Source organism: Solea solea, chromosome 7 (genome assembly GCF_958295425.1).
Source record: "Solea solea chromosome 7, fSolSol10.1, whole genome shotgun sequence".
Taxonomy (NCBI): domain Eukaryota; kingdom Metazoa; phylum Chordata; class Actinopteri; order Pleuronectiformes; family Soleidae; genus Solea; species Solea solea.
The window spans coordinates 14649647-14665722 of NC_081140.1; the positions used below are offsets into that span (position 1 = coordinate 14649647).

At 38.6% G+C, this 16076-nt stretch overlaps 3 protein-coding genes across 6 annotated transcripts in view; 2 read left to right on the forward strand and 1 right to left on the reverse strand.

Annotated features, from left to right (window-relative positions):
• The first annotated feature begins 380 nt into the window (after positions 1-380).
• rflnb (refilin B) lies at positions 381-3295 on the forward strand. The gene is made up of 3 exons (XM_058634308.1): positions 381-1001; positions 1890-1984; positions 2154-3295. Exons 1-3 carry the CDS (start codon positions 693-695, stop codon positions 2470-2472), a joined length of 723 nt encoding a protein of 240 aa, XP_058490291.1. The 5' UTR covers positions 381-692; the 3' UTR covers positions 2473-3295.
• A 999-nt stretch (positions 3296-4294) lies between these two features.
• Positions 4295-12134, forward strand: LOC131462784 (tRNA-dihydrouridine(20a/20b) synthase [NAD(P)+]-like). Of its 2 annotated transcripts, XM_058634307.1 has the most exons (13): positions 4298-4623; positions 4977-5098; positions 5590-5707; positions 5997-6119; positions 6521-6751; positions 7525-7533; positions 9031-9123; positions 9224-9324; positions 9649-9796; positions 10240-10375; positions 10524-10626; positions 10715-10815; positions 11075-12134. In XM_058634307.1, exons 1-13 carry the CDS (start codon positions 4532-4534, stop codon positions 11108-11110), a joined length of 1413 nt encoding a protein of 470 aa, XP_058490290.1. In that variant the 5' UTR covers positions 4298-4531; the 3' UTR covers positions 11111-12134. The 2 variants fall into 2 exon arrangements, with proteins under 2 accessions (XP_058490289.1, XP_058490290.1); XM_058634306.1 differs by lacking the exons at positions 7525-7533; positions 9031-9123; positions 9224-9324; ... (3 more) ...; positions 10715-10815; positions 11075-12134 and adding an exon at positions 6920-7261 and having other exon boundaries at positions 4295-4623; positions 6521-6747.
• A 3039-nt stretch (positions 12135-15173) lies between these two features.
• The window catches only part of LOC131462781 (solute carrier organic anion transporter family member 1C1-like), a 30163-nt gene continuing 29260 nt past the window's right edge, over positions 15174-16076 (reverse strand). For all 3 annotated transcript variants that reach the window (XM_058634303.1, XM_058634301.1, XM_058634302.1), the window contains exon 15: positions 15174-15829. In XM_058634303.1, coding sequence (XP_058490286.1) covers positions 15592-15829 — 238 coding nt within the window. In that variant the 3' untranslated portion in view covers positions 15174-15591. The remainder of the gene's footprint in view (positions 15830-16076) is intronic.

Genomic DNA, 16076 nt, shown 5'->3' on the forward strand with positions numbered 1-16076 from the left:
AAATGGGGTGGTGCAAGATGGTGGCCTCTGTAAAGCAAGGCCTTGCATATACATATAAAAAGGTTTATTCCAAGACTATGAATACCAAATTATTTATATTTCAGAGTGATTAGACACTTATACGAACATACTTGTTGACAGTATATTCAAAAAACTCAACGTTACTAACTGTAACCTTACAAACCCGGTCTGTATAAAATCTGTAGGTCCCAAATAGTGTTTAGTTGCTGTGTGAACAAGGCCTTGTCACAGTCAACTGGGGAACTTTATTAAAACCTTGCCACTGATTTCTCCCCTTTGCACAATACCAGGGAAAAATATCACCTTGGTTTCAACAGGGTCCGTGAGCGGTGTTGGAAGTGTTCCCACCCATCCATAACTTCGTCTCTTGTTGCCCACTTATCCCACATCCAATCAGAATCCACTAAACGCTTCAGAAGGCGTTTCCTGTGCCGTGTTTGTGGACGTGAAGGCTCCTTGAGGGAGAATCAGTTTGAAGAGGAGCCGCGGGAGTTAATGTGCGTCACTACTCTAAAAACTTGTCCTATTTTCTCGTGTACGTCGACCGTGGGAGCGATTCATGTGTTTAAACGTCAAAATGAAGATATTGTTTTAGTTTTACGGGGGTCTACTGGTTGGGGATCTAATTACTGAACGCCGGTTGATGGTCTTTCCAGCGGGGACAGCTGTGCATGCTGTCCGGGAGAAAGTTAGTAGTTAACTCCGTGAAACTTCCTCTGGAAACATTCCTCTTTCGAAACCTGCGTGTTGCTCGCTGGTGTTTTGTAACCGTTGAACTAGAAATGGTTGGCAGGTTAAACTTGCCAAATGTTTGTGAAGGAGAGCCACTGGATATGAGCTACAGGGCTGAGAGAGGACTTGACAGCCCGGACTCCGGTTTACCGCCGAGTCCGAGCCCCAGCGCCTGGCTGCTGCCTGCGAGTGCAGACAAAGCCAGGGGCGTGAGCCCGGAGTCCGAGGACGAGGGACGGGGTTCCCTGGTAGGTAAAGCCACTCTCTCTCTCACTCTCTCTCTCACACACTCTCTCTCTCTCTCTCTCTCTCTGGCTTCATCTTTAAGTTTATGTTGATATTGGTGGCAATGTTACAGTAATTTGATAGTGGCAAATGCATATTGGAATTAACAATAATATTACATGTCCACCTGTTTCCTCTGTATCTGTAAGACATCGTATTTATCAAACCCTGTCTATGTACTTACTAAAAGTAACTTAACTTACAATGCTCTCTATCTTGCATACATACAGTCTTAGTGATTTATGCTTGGAAGTGTTACAAGTGGGAGGTGGAGTCTTACAGTACCTCCCCTTATTTTTCACTATGTTCACTAAAAACATGCATCATTCTGTAGTAGAATGTTATTGTACAAAAAACAATGGTAATGGTGAGTTATTTCTTTGCAGAAATACACATTGTACGCCTGTATTTGTGCGATGAACGTCGTCCTGCTGTTTATATTTAGAATTAAACAATTTGATGTTTTGAAGCATTTTTTTTTGCAACCATAACATGGTTCAGTGGTTTTAGTTATTTTGGTCAGGATAATTCTGCTAGGAAATGTTCACATTGTCCAATGTTGTCTTTGGAGCCAAGCAAACCACCACAGCTGAATATTTGTTTTAGATACCATAACTTTATAACTTTACAGAGTTCATTCTGCTGCAAACATACATGCATGCAGTTCAGCTGACCCTCAGCTGAGTCAGTGTTTTGGTTGAATAAGTAAAAGTTTGGAATAGGTAGTGTAAGTGTACATTTTATTTGCTGCATGTTCTGGCCAACTGTAAAAAAAAAAATTGAGGCACTGGGGACTACTTCAGATTCATTGGCTCTGCGTGTGATGAATGTACTTCACTTTTTCACTCTAGGTTTCAGTTTTACCCTCTGGATCTGCCCCGCTGCTTCACCCGCTGTCTTTTGGTGAAGGCATAGCCCTGGATCCCTTACCACCAAAAGAGATAAGGTTGGTTAATATTTATGACTTGTTATGGGCACCGTTCGACCTGATGGACGATTCGGTCAAACAAATTGAGGACATTTAGGCTTTGATTTTTACTTTAATATGCATTTAAGTGGGAGTACCACATTGTTTTGCACCAAATAAGACCACTGCACTTCACACTCTTCCACAGATACATCTCATCCCTGCACTACAACTCAGACCGCCACTTCATCCAGGATCTGGCTCTGCAGCCTTCAGGGCAGGGCCTTGAACACTGCAGGCAGACTATCATGGCTCTGCCCCACAGCACCTGGCGTCACTATAAAACACAGCTAGATTTCCAGCCCCGCCATCGGCTTGAGCGCTTCAAGAGCACCACCATCATCTACCCCAAGAAAACCAGTGCCGTTTTCACCACAGAGCTGAGCTATGACTGCCACCGGCTGTCCAGGCGTTTCCTCTCCAGTGTGGAGCTGGAGACAGTTGGCCAGAGAAAGCTACCTCAGTGAGGGAGGGGCCAGGTGATTGGGGACAGATGAGGTTTGGTCATTTCCATGACCCTGCACTGTGGTTCCCTTGAAGTTGGCTGCCAGTCACCTGCTGTGTTGTATGTTTGCATTTGTGTAGCCCATTATCCTTTTCAGTACCTATCCTAAGCTGACGGCTAGAAGCATCTGTGCTGTGATGTTACAGGGAACAGTAATGTATGTGTGTGCTTAATTTGAACAATGAGGCCTGTTTCAGTTCATAGAATTTAATCAAAGGGAGTTTTTTTATGATGCTAACACAATAGTGTTTAAACAACTGGCGTGTAAAGGAGAGGAAGGGTGAATAAATGTGGGGCTGGATTTTGAGTGCATGTGAACAGATCTATAAATTATCCACACTGTACAAAGGGGGTGAAAATACCTAACACATGTTTAGATTCTTGTGTATTTCTGCACATAGCACCAGCTAAGCTCTTCCCAAGCCTGATTTATTATATATGATGGTAATGTCGTTAGATTAAGGGACCTTTTTTGTTCATTATGAAGTGGTTAGTGACCATGGTGTTACTTAGAACTGGGTTGACTTTTTATCGCTCACTAACTATTGAAATGAACAAGCTGCATTCCACTGCTATCACTTTCTTTGGCTGAATTTAAATTGTATTTATTTTGTTTGCGTTTTAAGAGAATTTATTAGCTGATTAACGGGTCTCTTATTGTTGTGGCCATGGACATATTTGTGAGGCCCCTTTATGTCTTTTATAGATTTACCTGTTGATGCTTCTTAAAAATTAGTCACTTATCCTGTACCAATTTGAAATAAAGTGTGTGGTAGTTCATCAAACGTGTAGTTATTCTTCATTTTAATGACCACAATGTTTAAAATAATGATGCAAACCTCTAAAAAAAAAAACTTGAACTGCACAAAGAAAACCATGCATAATTGTAAAATGGGTTATTATGTAGGTATGGTTTTTAAACATGGGTACAAAGAAGCCCCTAATGCTCAAAACATATTCTACTTAAGGAATCACATTACAATACACTGAATAGTTTGTGTTGCCAAAATGTTCAGAAATCATCATAGACTTAAAATGTCCATTTTGAAACTTGATGAGCAGAACCATTTTTATACAATTGTGGTAGTCCATTGCCCTCTTGTGGCCAGATGGTAGAAATAATAAGGGGGATCGTGTCCTTCAAATCATATTTCCAATACTGTAAAATTATCCTTATTTTGATTCATAAAACTTTTTTCATGCCGGTACAATTTCAGTCATAGTTTCCAGTCCAAACAGCTGTAGCATAAATGTCCTAAAACATTAAATTATCGTCCTTTATATTTGATATTTTATTTTTATTCACTATATTTTCCAAATCAAAATGCTTTGTCACCCCTCAGCTGTACATACAAGAGGCTACTGCTCCTCAGTGGTGAATAAAAAATTAAAAAAACAATTCAGTGCATAAATATAATTGCAAAAAAAACATATTAGTGCAGCATTGGTCAGTCTGCATAGTCCCGTTTTGTCCTAATATTAATAATAGCACAGTGGCAAATAAAAATGGCATAGGATTGGAACGTATCTATAACCACCATTGAATTCAAAGTTATAGAGCTGCCTTTAACCTACGGACCCTGAACGCAGCATTGCATGAATGAATGCAGCAGTAAATAATCACGGTGGTTTTTTGTTTGTTTTTTACCTAAATTTGTAATCTAAAAATTGTGTTCGTTAATGTGAGTCGTTATGTTTATAAGGTGAAGATTAAAAACAAACTCACAGTTTGGGTTATATGACGTATGAGTGCAAAGGTGGCGGCTATGCCCCGCCCACTTCCCCAACCACATGGTGGACGGAAGTACGTCACGTCAGGTTTGTTTATGTTGTTTAGAAAGTAAACCTAGCTTTTTCTATGCAGTAGTTTAGAGTGTTGTGCTGTACACCACGTTTGCAATTTTCTTCTATAAACGAAATAGATGTTTGGCAACAGAATCGATCCTAAACGCTACTCTCCTCGTGGATATTGTGCTAGTTAGCCTTTAGCGCTAGCTGGTTGCCTGTTCTACTTGAGAAGCATGAAGAATGTGAATGGAAATGCTAATATCATGGACATGTTTGAAAAGGGAAAAGTCCTGAAAATATGCGCCCCAATGGTTCGATATTCGAAGTAAGTGAAATATATTTTCCCGTTGTCATTATTTTTCACAGAACTGAGCAATGGTAAAGGGAAAACGTACTTATGAATGTTTCTTAAATCGTGGGGATATATAGATAGACAGACAGACATTTGGGAAATTTTTCTTTGGTTAACTAAGGTTAACTACTCATTATCATTATGCATTTGGGGACATATAGACGGAGAAGAAAATGCAATAGAATCAAAATCGTTAACTTCAGTCAGGAAAACTAAATACATAGTTATACGTATATACATTTATTTTGACAGCTGCACATGATGCATGCATGCATGCATGTACACAATGTAGTAGCAATATGATTATCAATCTTTTGTTTCTATAGACTTGCTTTCAGGACCTTGGTGAGGAAATATGACTGCGACATCTGCTTTACTCCAATGATAGTTGCTGCAGACTTCTTGAGATCTACCAAAGCTAGAGACAGTGAATTCACAACCAATGAGCGTGAGTAAATAAACCCACAACAGTTGGTAAACACAGATGCAACTAATCCAACTAGAAATGTGTGTTTGCTGTACATTCTTTATGTGTTCAGTAACACTAGTTCATGTTTAAGTGGCTGCTGTGAAAAAAATGCCCCTATTGTCTTAATGCACCACCTCTTTCTAATGCACGGCACCCACAGTATTTACACAAAGATATCAGATTTTCCTCATGACTGATGTGTTGAGTCATTGAGCCTTATCTATGTTGTCATACTGCGTAGTCACACCAGGAAAAGTACAGGTAAAATTAAGCATATTAATGATGGCTGAGTTCAGTTTAGCTTCCTCAGTTTTGAGATGTATTTTGGCTCACTGTCGCACTGTGCTGACGTACATAAACAGAACAGAGCCATTGCTGAAGTTGTCAGTCAGACCTACGCATTTCTTGCCCCAAATGTCTGCTGTGTCTGACTATTGATATGACAGATTTTTTTCCCTTTTTATCCTCAGGTGACCGGCCCTTGATAGTGCAGTTTGCTGCCCATGATGCACAGTCTCTGGCTGATGCAGCGTGTGTGGTAGCACCTTTCTCAGATGGAGTTGACCTCAACTGTGGCTGTCCCCAGAGGTACAACAACAGTAGACCCTGAGACAGTTTGAGAGTGTTTATTAGTCTGTTTTATAGCATTTATTAATGCTAATTAATTTTATAGCATTTATTAATTAATAGATCTTAGTTTCTATTTAAATTATTATTTATTTCCACTTTCCAAATTATGTGTTGGAACAGCTGGATCAAAATGTTTTTTTTCTTTCTTATTATGTTTCTGTTTTCTTCCATGTTAGTTTGAATATCACTTAAGCATGGATAGGTTAACAGAATAGATATTTTTGCTTTGTTTTCTTTGTGTTTTAAGGTGGGCAATGTCAGATGGGTATGGTGCATGTCTCATTAACAAGCCTGAACTTGTGAAAGACATGGTCAGACATGTCAGAAACCAGGTGGACAATCCAAACTATACAGCATCCATCAAAATAAGGTAAGAGTAAGAAATGACTTCAAATGCACTGTACACAATAGCTAGACCAGTAATATGTGAGGTTGATGTCGTCCTTTAATCTAAAAAAATCTAAGCTCTAGATCAACATTGCTTGTCACATGTTTGTCAAAGAACTTGCAATGTTGTCTTTTTAATAATCCAATCTATCTCTCACAGTGTGATAGTAGGTAGCCCACATATTCTGCTGTATGAAGTAAAAAACACATATGAATACATTTTTTAACATTTAAACACTTGTGTGTAAATAATAGTCAGAATTTTAAAATAATTGAGTGACTTGAAGGTGGACCATTCTGTAAAGTCTCTGATGGGTTAGGGGCAGTAGTTTCAGAGAGAGATTAAGATATTGATGATGATGATTGAATTCATGTCACCCACAGAATTCACAAGGATTTGAGAAAGACTGTGGATCTATGCCAGAAGGCTGAAGCAGCTGGTGTGTCGTGGATAACGGTCCATGGCCGTACAACAGATGAGCGTCACCAGCCAGTCCATTATGATGCCATAAAGACTATCAAAGATAGCCTTTCTGTACCTGTCATTGCAAATGGAGACATAAAGTACCTCCGTGATGTGGAGTCCATCTACCAGCTTACTGGTGTTGACGGTAGGTTTTTATTTTTTCAGTGAAAGTGCACTCATGATTACATTTATTATTTAACGTATCCCTCCTGCTGCCTCCTGCTGCCTTGTGTGGGTCATTCTGACCCGCTCGGGTCAGAGTGAACCACAAAGGCAGCAGGACATTAATTTGTAATGGGGATTTCTTTGTTTGTTAGGTATGATGGCTGCACGGGGGTTGCTTGCTAACCCTGCTATGTTTGCTGGCTATGATGACACTCCTCTAGAGTGTATATGGGACTGGGTGGACATCTCTGTAGAGCAGGGCACTCCATTCACCTGCTTCCACCACCATCTTATCTACATGCTAGAAAGGGTTAGCTCCCAGCCTGAGAGAAAAGTGTTCAACTCTCTATCCAGTACCTCAGCTGTAATAGATTACCTCCAGAACACATATGGGTCAGTACAAGATCTTGGAACATCTGTATGTTGAAATGGTTTTAAAACTATTTTAAATGTATTTTTTTTGTGCCAAATAAAACTGCTAAGCTGTTGTTGTATTAATGGTGTCTGTCTTTTTAGTCAGGCTTTACTAAAGCAATAATCATATGGCTAAGTAAACTAGAGCTGCAACTAACGATTATTTTCATAATCGATTAATCTGTCGATTATTTTCTCGATTAATTGATTAATCGGTTTGTCCATAAAATATCAGAAAACCTTAAAAAATGTTGATCTGTGTTTGTCAAATCTGAAAATGATGATGTCTTGTTTTGTCCACAAACCAAAATGATTCACTTTTAATGATTTCTTTGTTATCCAGAGCAAAGAAATGAAGAAAATACTCACATTTAAGAAGCTTAAACAATCGGAAATCTTGTTTTAATCATGAAAAAGGTCGATTTGATAATCGATTATCAAAATAGTTGTTGATTAATTTAATAATCGATTAATTGTTTCAGCTCTAAAGTAAACGAAATATTAAGTTGTAAATGCTTGTCTTACTTATCTTAAGATGTTACTTCTCAATTTAGAATGCTCTCAGAACCAGTGTATGATATAAAGGGCATTCAAAACTAAAAATATCCTTTCATTGTAATTAACAGAACATTGAAATAATAATAATAATATTGGTATAACGATTTATTATCAACATCTAGCTTTTTGTGAAGCAATTCTATTACTTTTGAAAGAATCTATTATGATTATTTGGGACATGAAAGTACAATTAGTTGGCATGTACACCGAAGTAAAACTGATGCAACCGTCCTGAAATAAATTCTAGTAACTAGGAAGTGCATGCGTTTAACACCGGAAGCCAAATGGATTTTATTTTTCTAAGTGGAGTTAAACAAAGTGTCCCGAATCAATTTTAAATGAGGGAATGTTAAGTCTGAATTGAAAACTTTCAATGTCCTTTTACATTTTAGAATCCAAGTATATAACAAACAAATACGCATTTTATATCCGCCTTAATGTTTAATATTTGTTACACACATGTTCATGGTTTATTTTTTTAAACCCCCGACCGGAAGTGTACGCTCTTTCGTCGAACTGGCTGAAGCAGGAAGTGATACAGGGTGCGAGCAAACTTACGTCTGGTTGATATCAGAAGTAAGGTGAAGAAAACCTAAACTCGTGGTGTCAGTTTTTTGGCAACTTGTTGGTAAGGCTTATGGCTTTATGTCTCAACATTTGACATGCATTTAGACACTTTCATTATTGTCTATTTAAAAGTTTAACTGGCGCCTGCTGCTCTGTAAACCTCCCACGTTGAGCTAACATTAGCTGATCTAACGCGTAACGCTAATAAGTTGCTGGGTAAAGTATATTTGTCAGACAGACTTATCCTAGATCAGAGTGGTCATGTAACATGTAACTGCTGGAGTAACTTGTTTGAATTCACGGTGCCAGATACTGCAGAGTGTCTCTTACGTCGTGGATCCAAGATACTACAATATTGTAGTATGATGGAAGGAAGAATGTTTACCCTAAAGTATAAGTGTATGTTATTTGTTTGTTTGTGCATTGTGTTGGAGGCATATAACTGCCTTGTACCTGCCAGCAGGAAGTAGACTATTTATTTGTGCGTTATTTGGCGCAAGAGTCGTTATATAATAGTATGTAAACTAGTAGATAAGAAGCTGAATGTAGTATTCTTTCCAACAGAGGGTTTATTGTTGTAAGAGAAAACATGCATGTTACTGGTTATAGTCACACCCTCCAGTTATCACAGCTTTGTGTTTGTCAGAGAGGGAGAGGTCGTTTCACACCTTGTTTCCTGAGTGTCTGGTATTCATGTTTTTTTTCTGTAGGAGGCACCCGCGACGATGACACTGCAGTGGACTGCTGTGGCCCTCTTTCTCTATGTGGAGATTGGCGTTCTTGTCATCTTCTGTATACCCTTCATATCTGCCAGGAGGTAAGTAAAAGTTTACGTCCTTGTTTTTCAGCTAGTGTTTATTGTCTGGAGTAGATTTACATCCTGCATGTATGTAAAGCTTGTACATGTCCGGTTCCAGATGGCAGAGTATTTTCCGGCTGAGGGTTTGGAGCTTCATGGCGAGATTCTGGAACAAAGTGTTTCTCACCATGATCATTGTACTTATCGTCCTGTTCCTTGGTAAGTGTGACACAAACGAGACGATGTGAACTGTTGAGTTTTAAGCTTCCAGTTCAACCTTTCCGGTAGTTTTCGAGGTTGAAACTGAATCAATGTGGAACCACATTTAATGTCATCTGAGCATTTCAGACTGCAAGTCCGTCCCCTTCAAGGTTTCATCTATAAGAAACACAGACACAATAGGCCTCTGCCCCCATTGTCCAGGGTCGCACAGGAACAAAAACATGCATGCATGTACACAAACTATAATATAACCAAGAAAGAACAGTTACGTAATAGGAAATAAAATACATTCAAACTAAGTCTTTGCTTCATTTTCCTTAGATGCTGTCCGTGAAGTGAGGAAGTATTCGAGTAAAGACGCCAGCGCGAATGCAAAGCTGCAACCAAACATGTATGACCACCTGCACATGAAGCTTTTCAGAGCTCAGAGGAACCTCTACATCTCTGGTTTTGCTGTCTTTCTCTGGCTGTGAGTCATTCAATTTTTTTACATTAATACGAATAGTACAGGAGGAGTTTAAGTAGCTCTGGGTCTTGTTTACGAGTGAGGGGAGAGCTGCGTGAGAGATTGATCGGGGCAGCGCCTGCAGTGATGTGGATGCTGTGCCCAGTACATTTGAGGTGACGAAGGCGCTGAAGTCAAAAGGCAAAGCTCTCAATTTACCGCTCAATCTATGTTCCCACCCTGAACCATGGTCATGAACTGTGAGTAGTGACAGAAAGAGTGACCAAAACGCGTGGTGTCTGGGCTCACCCTAAGAAATAGGGGTTGAAATCGACAATGGTGACAACAAATCAAAAGAAAACATAATAGAAAAGTACTGCTGTATGGATGATCTGGAGTGAACACACTCGCAGCTGCAAATCTTTGCTTAGATCAAGGCTTTTTTCTGACCTTCGTTATATTTGCAGGGTTATGAAGCGAGTGGTCACTTTGATTAACCAGCTGGCAACTGCGTCTGGGACGACAGCCGCTCTTCAGACTCAGGCTGACAGTGCTAACCAGACTGCCAAGAAATACATGGAGGACAATGAGCTGCTGAAACAGGTAGGCCCCACACTGGTTGGGTGCCAACTAAAAAAAAGTTTCTGAAATAGTTCTAGATTAAATCATAAAGGATGAATGATTGACATTTACAGTTAAATAATGTAACTCTAATGTACATTCTTTGTTATAATTTGAATTTACATTTCAGACTTTGATGGAAGGAAAGGGTGATAAGGCTACTGCAGCAGGCATGGAGCTGTTGCAAAAGGAGCTGGAGAAGCTGAGAGAAGAACAGAGGACTACAGAGGAAGGTTGGTATCAATGCTCTTGTTCACATGTGCACCTCACCTCTAGTGGATGCCGACACCCTGTGTTGATGTGCGATTGATTCCTCTCCAGCCTTGAAGAAGTCCCAGTCTGAGACAGAAGTGATAAAGAAGCAGACCGATGGCCTTGCCAGGGAATACGACAGACTGTTGATAGAACACCAGGAGCTCCAGGTAATGCACAGATCGAAATATAGCTCAATAATTCCATTTTTACATACAGTTAATACTGGCAAAGTGAGACATTAAAGACAAAGGCTGTGTCCACATAATTCACATTCTGATATCACAACTATACAATTTACAGTAGATAAATGGTAGATGTAGTTTGATCAATTAGTATGAAAAAAGTCAAATCGTCCAAAACTTCTCTGCCTTTTTATTATGGGACTCAATATCATCTGATATTTACTTTTGTTTCTTATTGTTTCAGAATAATCAAGATATTGAAAACAAAAAGGACGACTAGCTTTTTGTAAGACATTTAAAAGTTGGATTGCTTACACAGCAGAGTTCCGTCTCGGGAGAACCACTGCAACACACACTTTTCCCTTGATATTCCTCCTTGTGTCACAATGCATACCGGAGAAGCAGGATTGGCTCCTTGGAAGGACAGACGTTTGGCTGATATCTGTAATGGCTTTAAAGCATAGGGGAGACTTTCTATCAAAGCACCAGGCTTCCTGAAATAGAATGGGTAATCGAGGGCTTCTTGTTTCTGCCTGGCACAGACTTTTCAAATTTACACTTAATCACAATCATTTAAATTGAGTAGTCTAACTGGGAAAGAATTGACTCAGGTCTGATCACAGAGCATGTACGGCCATGTTCAAGGCATTTGTAACTAAAGTGGGTGTAGTTAAATGGTTTGTGTCATTTGTTTAAGCACAGTACACTGTCATGTGCATTTTTCCTCTTTCTTTTCTCGGTTATTGTTTTGATACTCAATATTTGCTCCTTTTATTTCTGTATCGGACAGAAATAGTTTGCTGCTTCCACTGAGCTCTTGCCGCAAAATGCAAAGTTAGTCTGTGCTCGCATGGCTGTCCACATACAGTTTGAATACATGATTGCACTTAAACAAATCATCTTTTTGGTAAAGGAAATGCTTTTGGTGGATGGTAACAGTCGGATAGCATATTATTTTCCTACTTAATTTTAATATGCAAGTGTTGATGGAAATTTTTCACATCTGTGGTTATAATTTTACAGCGTATCATTGTCTATAGTGACCAAATTTGAATTGATATTATTATTATTATTATTATTATTATTGTATATATGCTGCACTGCATGTTTCAAGTGTTTTTTTTTGGATAGTTCACCAGTTGCACTCTTTTTTTAAATCAGGAACATGGCTGTATGGTTTTCCCCGTCGCTGTTAAAGACGGTTCATAACTAAGGTGTTCTACAAACACAGAAGTCTTTTATGTTAAGGACATAAATCAAAAATGAAGTGCCTTGTTTAATAAAGATCTCTTCCTTTGTCCTCAGCCTTGTATTTAAACATGTATTTAATGAAGCACCTTGAATAATATCCAGTCAAATCACATGTAGTTTCAGTATTGCATTTTAATATATTCTTCGAAACTGTTACAAAAAATAATCCCAAAATATATTTACATTCTGATTGAATGCAAGAAAATGTCTCACATTTTTGAAATGCTAACTTACTGCCTCTCACTGCTCCTCTGAGTCTACACTTGTGGCCACCTGTGCCCGATACTGAACCTGAATTCAAAAGACAAATGCAGTCACTACAAACGTGTACGTTAACAAAAAAAAGACATAAAATCTCACTGAAATGTTATACATTTACAAAAACAAAATCATATTTTCCAAACAGAAGGCTTGAGTTAACATTGGTAGTTAACTGATATACTTTAAGAAATGCTTGTGATAGAGTTCACAGTAATGTATTCTGATTTAGTGAATAAATCGGGAGAAATGTCAGAGATTGGTTCCAGCCAGTCCATAATTTACCAGTGTAAATTAACTTCTTCCAAAACGCAGTGCCTAATCACCTCAGCCATCTGCTTCAAACTATAGTTATTACCAGAGACAGCCGAGGCCCATTGATATCCCAATTATTGGTTGTAACAAGTAAATTGTTATTTGTTTAACTCAATAATACCATACAAGTAATGGCATCCTTATACGTCTCCCAATATGCCTTCAACATCGAAATGAGAAGCGCACAAATTCAGTCTAATAACAATAGTATAATATCCAGATATCTGTCTCTTGACAATGTCTCTAGAAATTGCTCTCTACTATCAGCAAGACATATGACGCACACTTTTTGGAGGTATCTGTGGAGTGACAGAGGCACAGACATAAAAAACAACAACAACTGAGCCCTCTAAAAGTTACTTAAATATATGTTCACACAATTTCTGGAAAAAAAAGTCCTTCCCGTCTCTTAAAAGGCCATAATTGTCCTAATGTTTATTACCTTCTATTTTTCGTTTCGTGTGTATATATATATATATATATATATATATATATATTTATACATATATGTGTATATATGTATGTATATATACATACATATGTGTGTATATACACTACCGTTCAAAAGTTTGGGGTCACATTGAAATGTCCTTATTTTTGAAGGAAAAGCACTGTACTTTTCAATGAAGATAACTTTAAAGTAGTCTTAACTTTAAAGAAATACACTCTATACATTGCTAATGTGGTAAATGACTATTCTAGCTGCAAATGTCTGGTTTTTGGTGCAATATCTACATAGGTGTATAGAGGCCCATTTCCAGCAACTATCACTCCAGTGTTCTAATGGTACAATGTGTTTGCTCATTGGCTCAGAAGGCTAATTGATGATTAGAAAACCCTTGTGCAATCATGTTCAGACATCTAAAAACAGTTTAGCTCGTTACAGAAGCTACAAAACTGACCTTCCTTTGAGCAGATTGAGTTTCTGGAGCATCACATTTGTGGGGTCAATTAAACGCTCAAAATGGCCAGAAAAAGAGAACTTTCATCTGAAACTCGACAGTCTATTCTTGTTCTTAGAAATGAAGGCTATTCCATGCGAGAAATTGCTAAGAAATTGAAGATTTCCTACAACGGTGTGTACTACTCCCTTCAGAGGACAGCACAAACAGGCTCTAACCAGAGTAGAAAAAGAAGTGGGAGGCCGCGTTGCACAACTGAGCAAGAAGATAAGTACATTAGAGTCTCTAGTTTGAGAAACAGACGCCTCACAGGTCCCCAACTGGCATCTTCATTAAATAGTACCCGCAAAACACCAGTGTCAACATCTACAGTGAAGAGGCGGCTGCGGGATTCTGGGCTTCAGGGCAGAGTGGCAAAGAAAAAGCCATATCTGAGACTGGCCAATAAAAGAAAAAGATTAAGATGGGCAAAAGAACACAGACATTGGACAGAGGAAGACTGGAAAAAAGTGTTGTGGACGGATGAATCCAAGTTTGAGGTGTTTGGATCACAAAGAAGAACGTTTGTGAGACGCAGAAACGTATGAAAAGATGCTGGAAGAATGCCTGACGCCATCTGTTAAGCATGGTGGAGGTAATGTGATGGTCTGGGGTTGCTTTGGTGCTGGTAAGGTGGGAGATTTGTACAGGGTAAAAGGGATTCTGAATAAGGAAGGCTATCACTCCATTTTGCAACGCCATGCCATACCCAGTGGACAACGCTTGATTGGAGCCAATTTCATCCTACAACAAGACAATGACCCTAAACACACCTCCAAATTGTGCAAGAACTATTTAGAGCAGAAGCAGGCAGCTGGTATTCTATCGGTAATGGAGTGGCCAGCGCAGTCACCAGATCTGAACCCCATTGAGCTGTTGTGGGAGCAGCTTGACCGTATGGTACGCAAGAAGTGCCCATCCAACCAATCCAACTTGTGGGAGCTGCTTCTGGAAGCGTGGGGTGCAATTTCTCCAGATTACCTCAACAAATTAACAGCTAGAATGCCAAAGGTCTGCAATGCTGTAACTGCTGCAAATGGAGGATTCTTTGACGAAAGCAAAGTTTGATGTAAAAAAAATCGTATTTCAAATACAAATCATTATTTCTAACCTTGTCAATGTCTTGACTCTATTTTCTATTCATTTCAGAACGTATGGTGGTGAATAAGTGTGACTTTTCATGGAAAACACAAAATTGTTTGGGTGACCCCAAACTTTTGAACGGTAGTGTATATATATACATATATGTGTATGTATATATGTGTATATATATACATATATACATATATGTATATATACACATATATATATATACATATATGTGTATGTATATATGTGTATATATATATATACATATATACATATATGTATATATATACACATATACATACACGTATATGTATGTGTATATATACATACATATATACACATATATGTATACATGTATACATATATTTATATACATACATATATGTGTGTATATATATGTGTGTATATATATACATTTATACATATATACATGTGTGTGTATATATATATGTATATACATACATATATATGTGTATATATATATATATATATATATACATATATATACATACATACATACACATATAGCTAAGAGGCAACTTTATAAATGCTGGTGTTCAAAATGACACTGTTACTGCAATAATGTGTGCAAATAACATTTTCTATTGATTCGCTTGTGCCACCATTAAAACTGGGAAAAAAAAAATACGTCTTTGTCTTCATAAGGAACAAATAAAAGCATTTACATTCAAGAAATGTTTCTTTATATCAAATTTCTGTCAAAATTCACAAAGCTTTCACAGGTCTGGTAGTACAAATATACAATGTATGCTCGATATGAGATAATCAAATACAACATGCGATTCCCTGCAAGTCTCATTTGTGTGTGCAAATGTGTATACTATCACTGTACATACTGTGTGTGTATGCGTGAAGGCGTCAAAGGTCATCGCTTATGCCGGATCTGTCAGAGCCGCGTCTCCCTGTCTGTGCAGTTGTCTGGCATTTGTTGTAATTGGTTCACATTGGAAATCATAAACTCTTCCTTCCTGAGCGCTTCCAGCTCCGTTCCTCCGTTGACCACCGCTCCATGAATGGCGTTCCTTTCTTCCTCCTTGAGCTGCCGACTGAGCAGAATGAAGCCGGGGATGCAAATGAGGAAAGAGATAGTCCGCAGGCTCAGAGTCAGGCCCAGATATGCAGTCCTGAGAGGCAAGTGTGTTAAACCATAAAATTAGATTGGATGAAGATATTCCTCTTTTGACATCAGATGAAAGAGAAGGCTCGGGATAACCGATTAGTGTTGACAAACACATAAATGGGGCAGAGACGGGTGAACGCCACAGTGGCGCCGTCTCACAGAAGCGCGTGAAATCATGTCAGTGAAGAGTAAAGTTACTGGTTTATTAAATTGAACATCAGTAGATCACTTGAGTGATGCTGAGGAAAAGT

What these genes read in the sequence shown, in the direction of transcription:
- rflnb (XM_058634308.1), top strand. Translation starts at nt 693, where the DNA reads ATGCTGTCCGGGAGAAAGTTAGTAGTTAACTCCGTGAAACTTCCTCTG. An exon ending in ACGAGGGACGGGGTTCCCTG is followed by an intron (nt 1,002 to 1,889) that starts GTAGGTAAAGCC and finishes TTTTCACTCTAG; the next exon opens with GTTTCAGTTTTACCCTCTGG. An exon ending in TTACCACCAAAAGAGATAAG is followed by an intron (nt 1,985 to 2,153) that starts GTTGGTTAATAT and finishes ACTCTTCCACAG; the next exon opens with ATACATCTCATCCCTGCACT.
- LOC131462784 (XM_058634307.1), top strand. Translation starts at nt 4,532, where the DNA reads ATGAAGAATGTGAATGGAAATGCTAATATCATGGACATGTTTGAAAAG. An exon ending in ACAGCATCCATCAAAATAAG is followed by an intron (nt 6,120 to 6,520) that starts GTAAGAGTAAGA and finishes TGTCACCCACAG; the next exon opens with AATTCACAAGGATTTGAGAA. An exon ending in ACAATGAGCTGCTGAAACAG is followed by an intron (nt 10,376 to 10,523) that starts GTAGGCCCCACA and finishes TTTACATTTCAG; the next exon opens with ACTTTGATGGAAGGAAAGGG.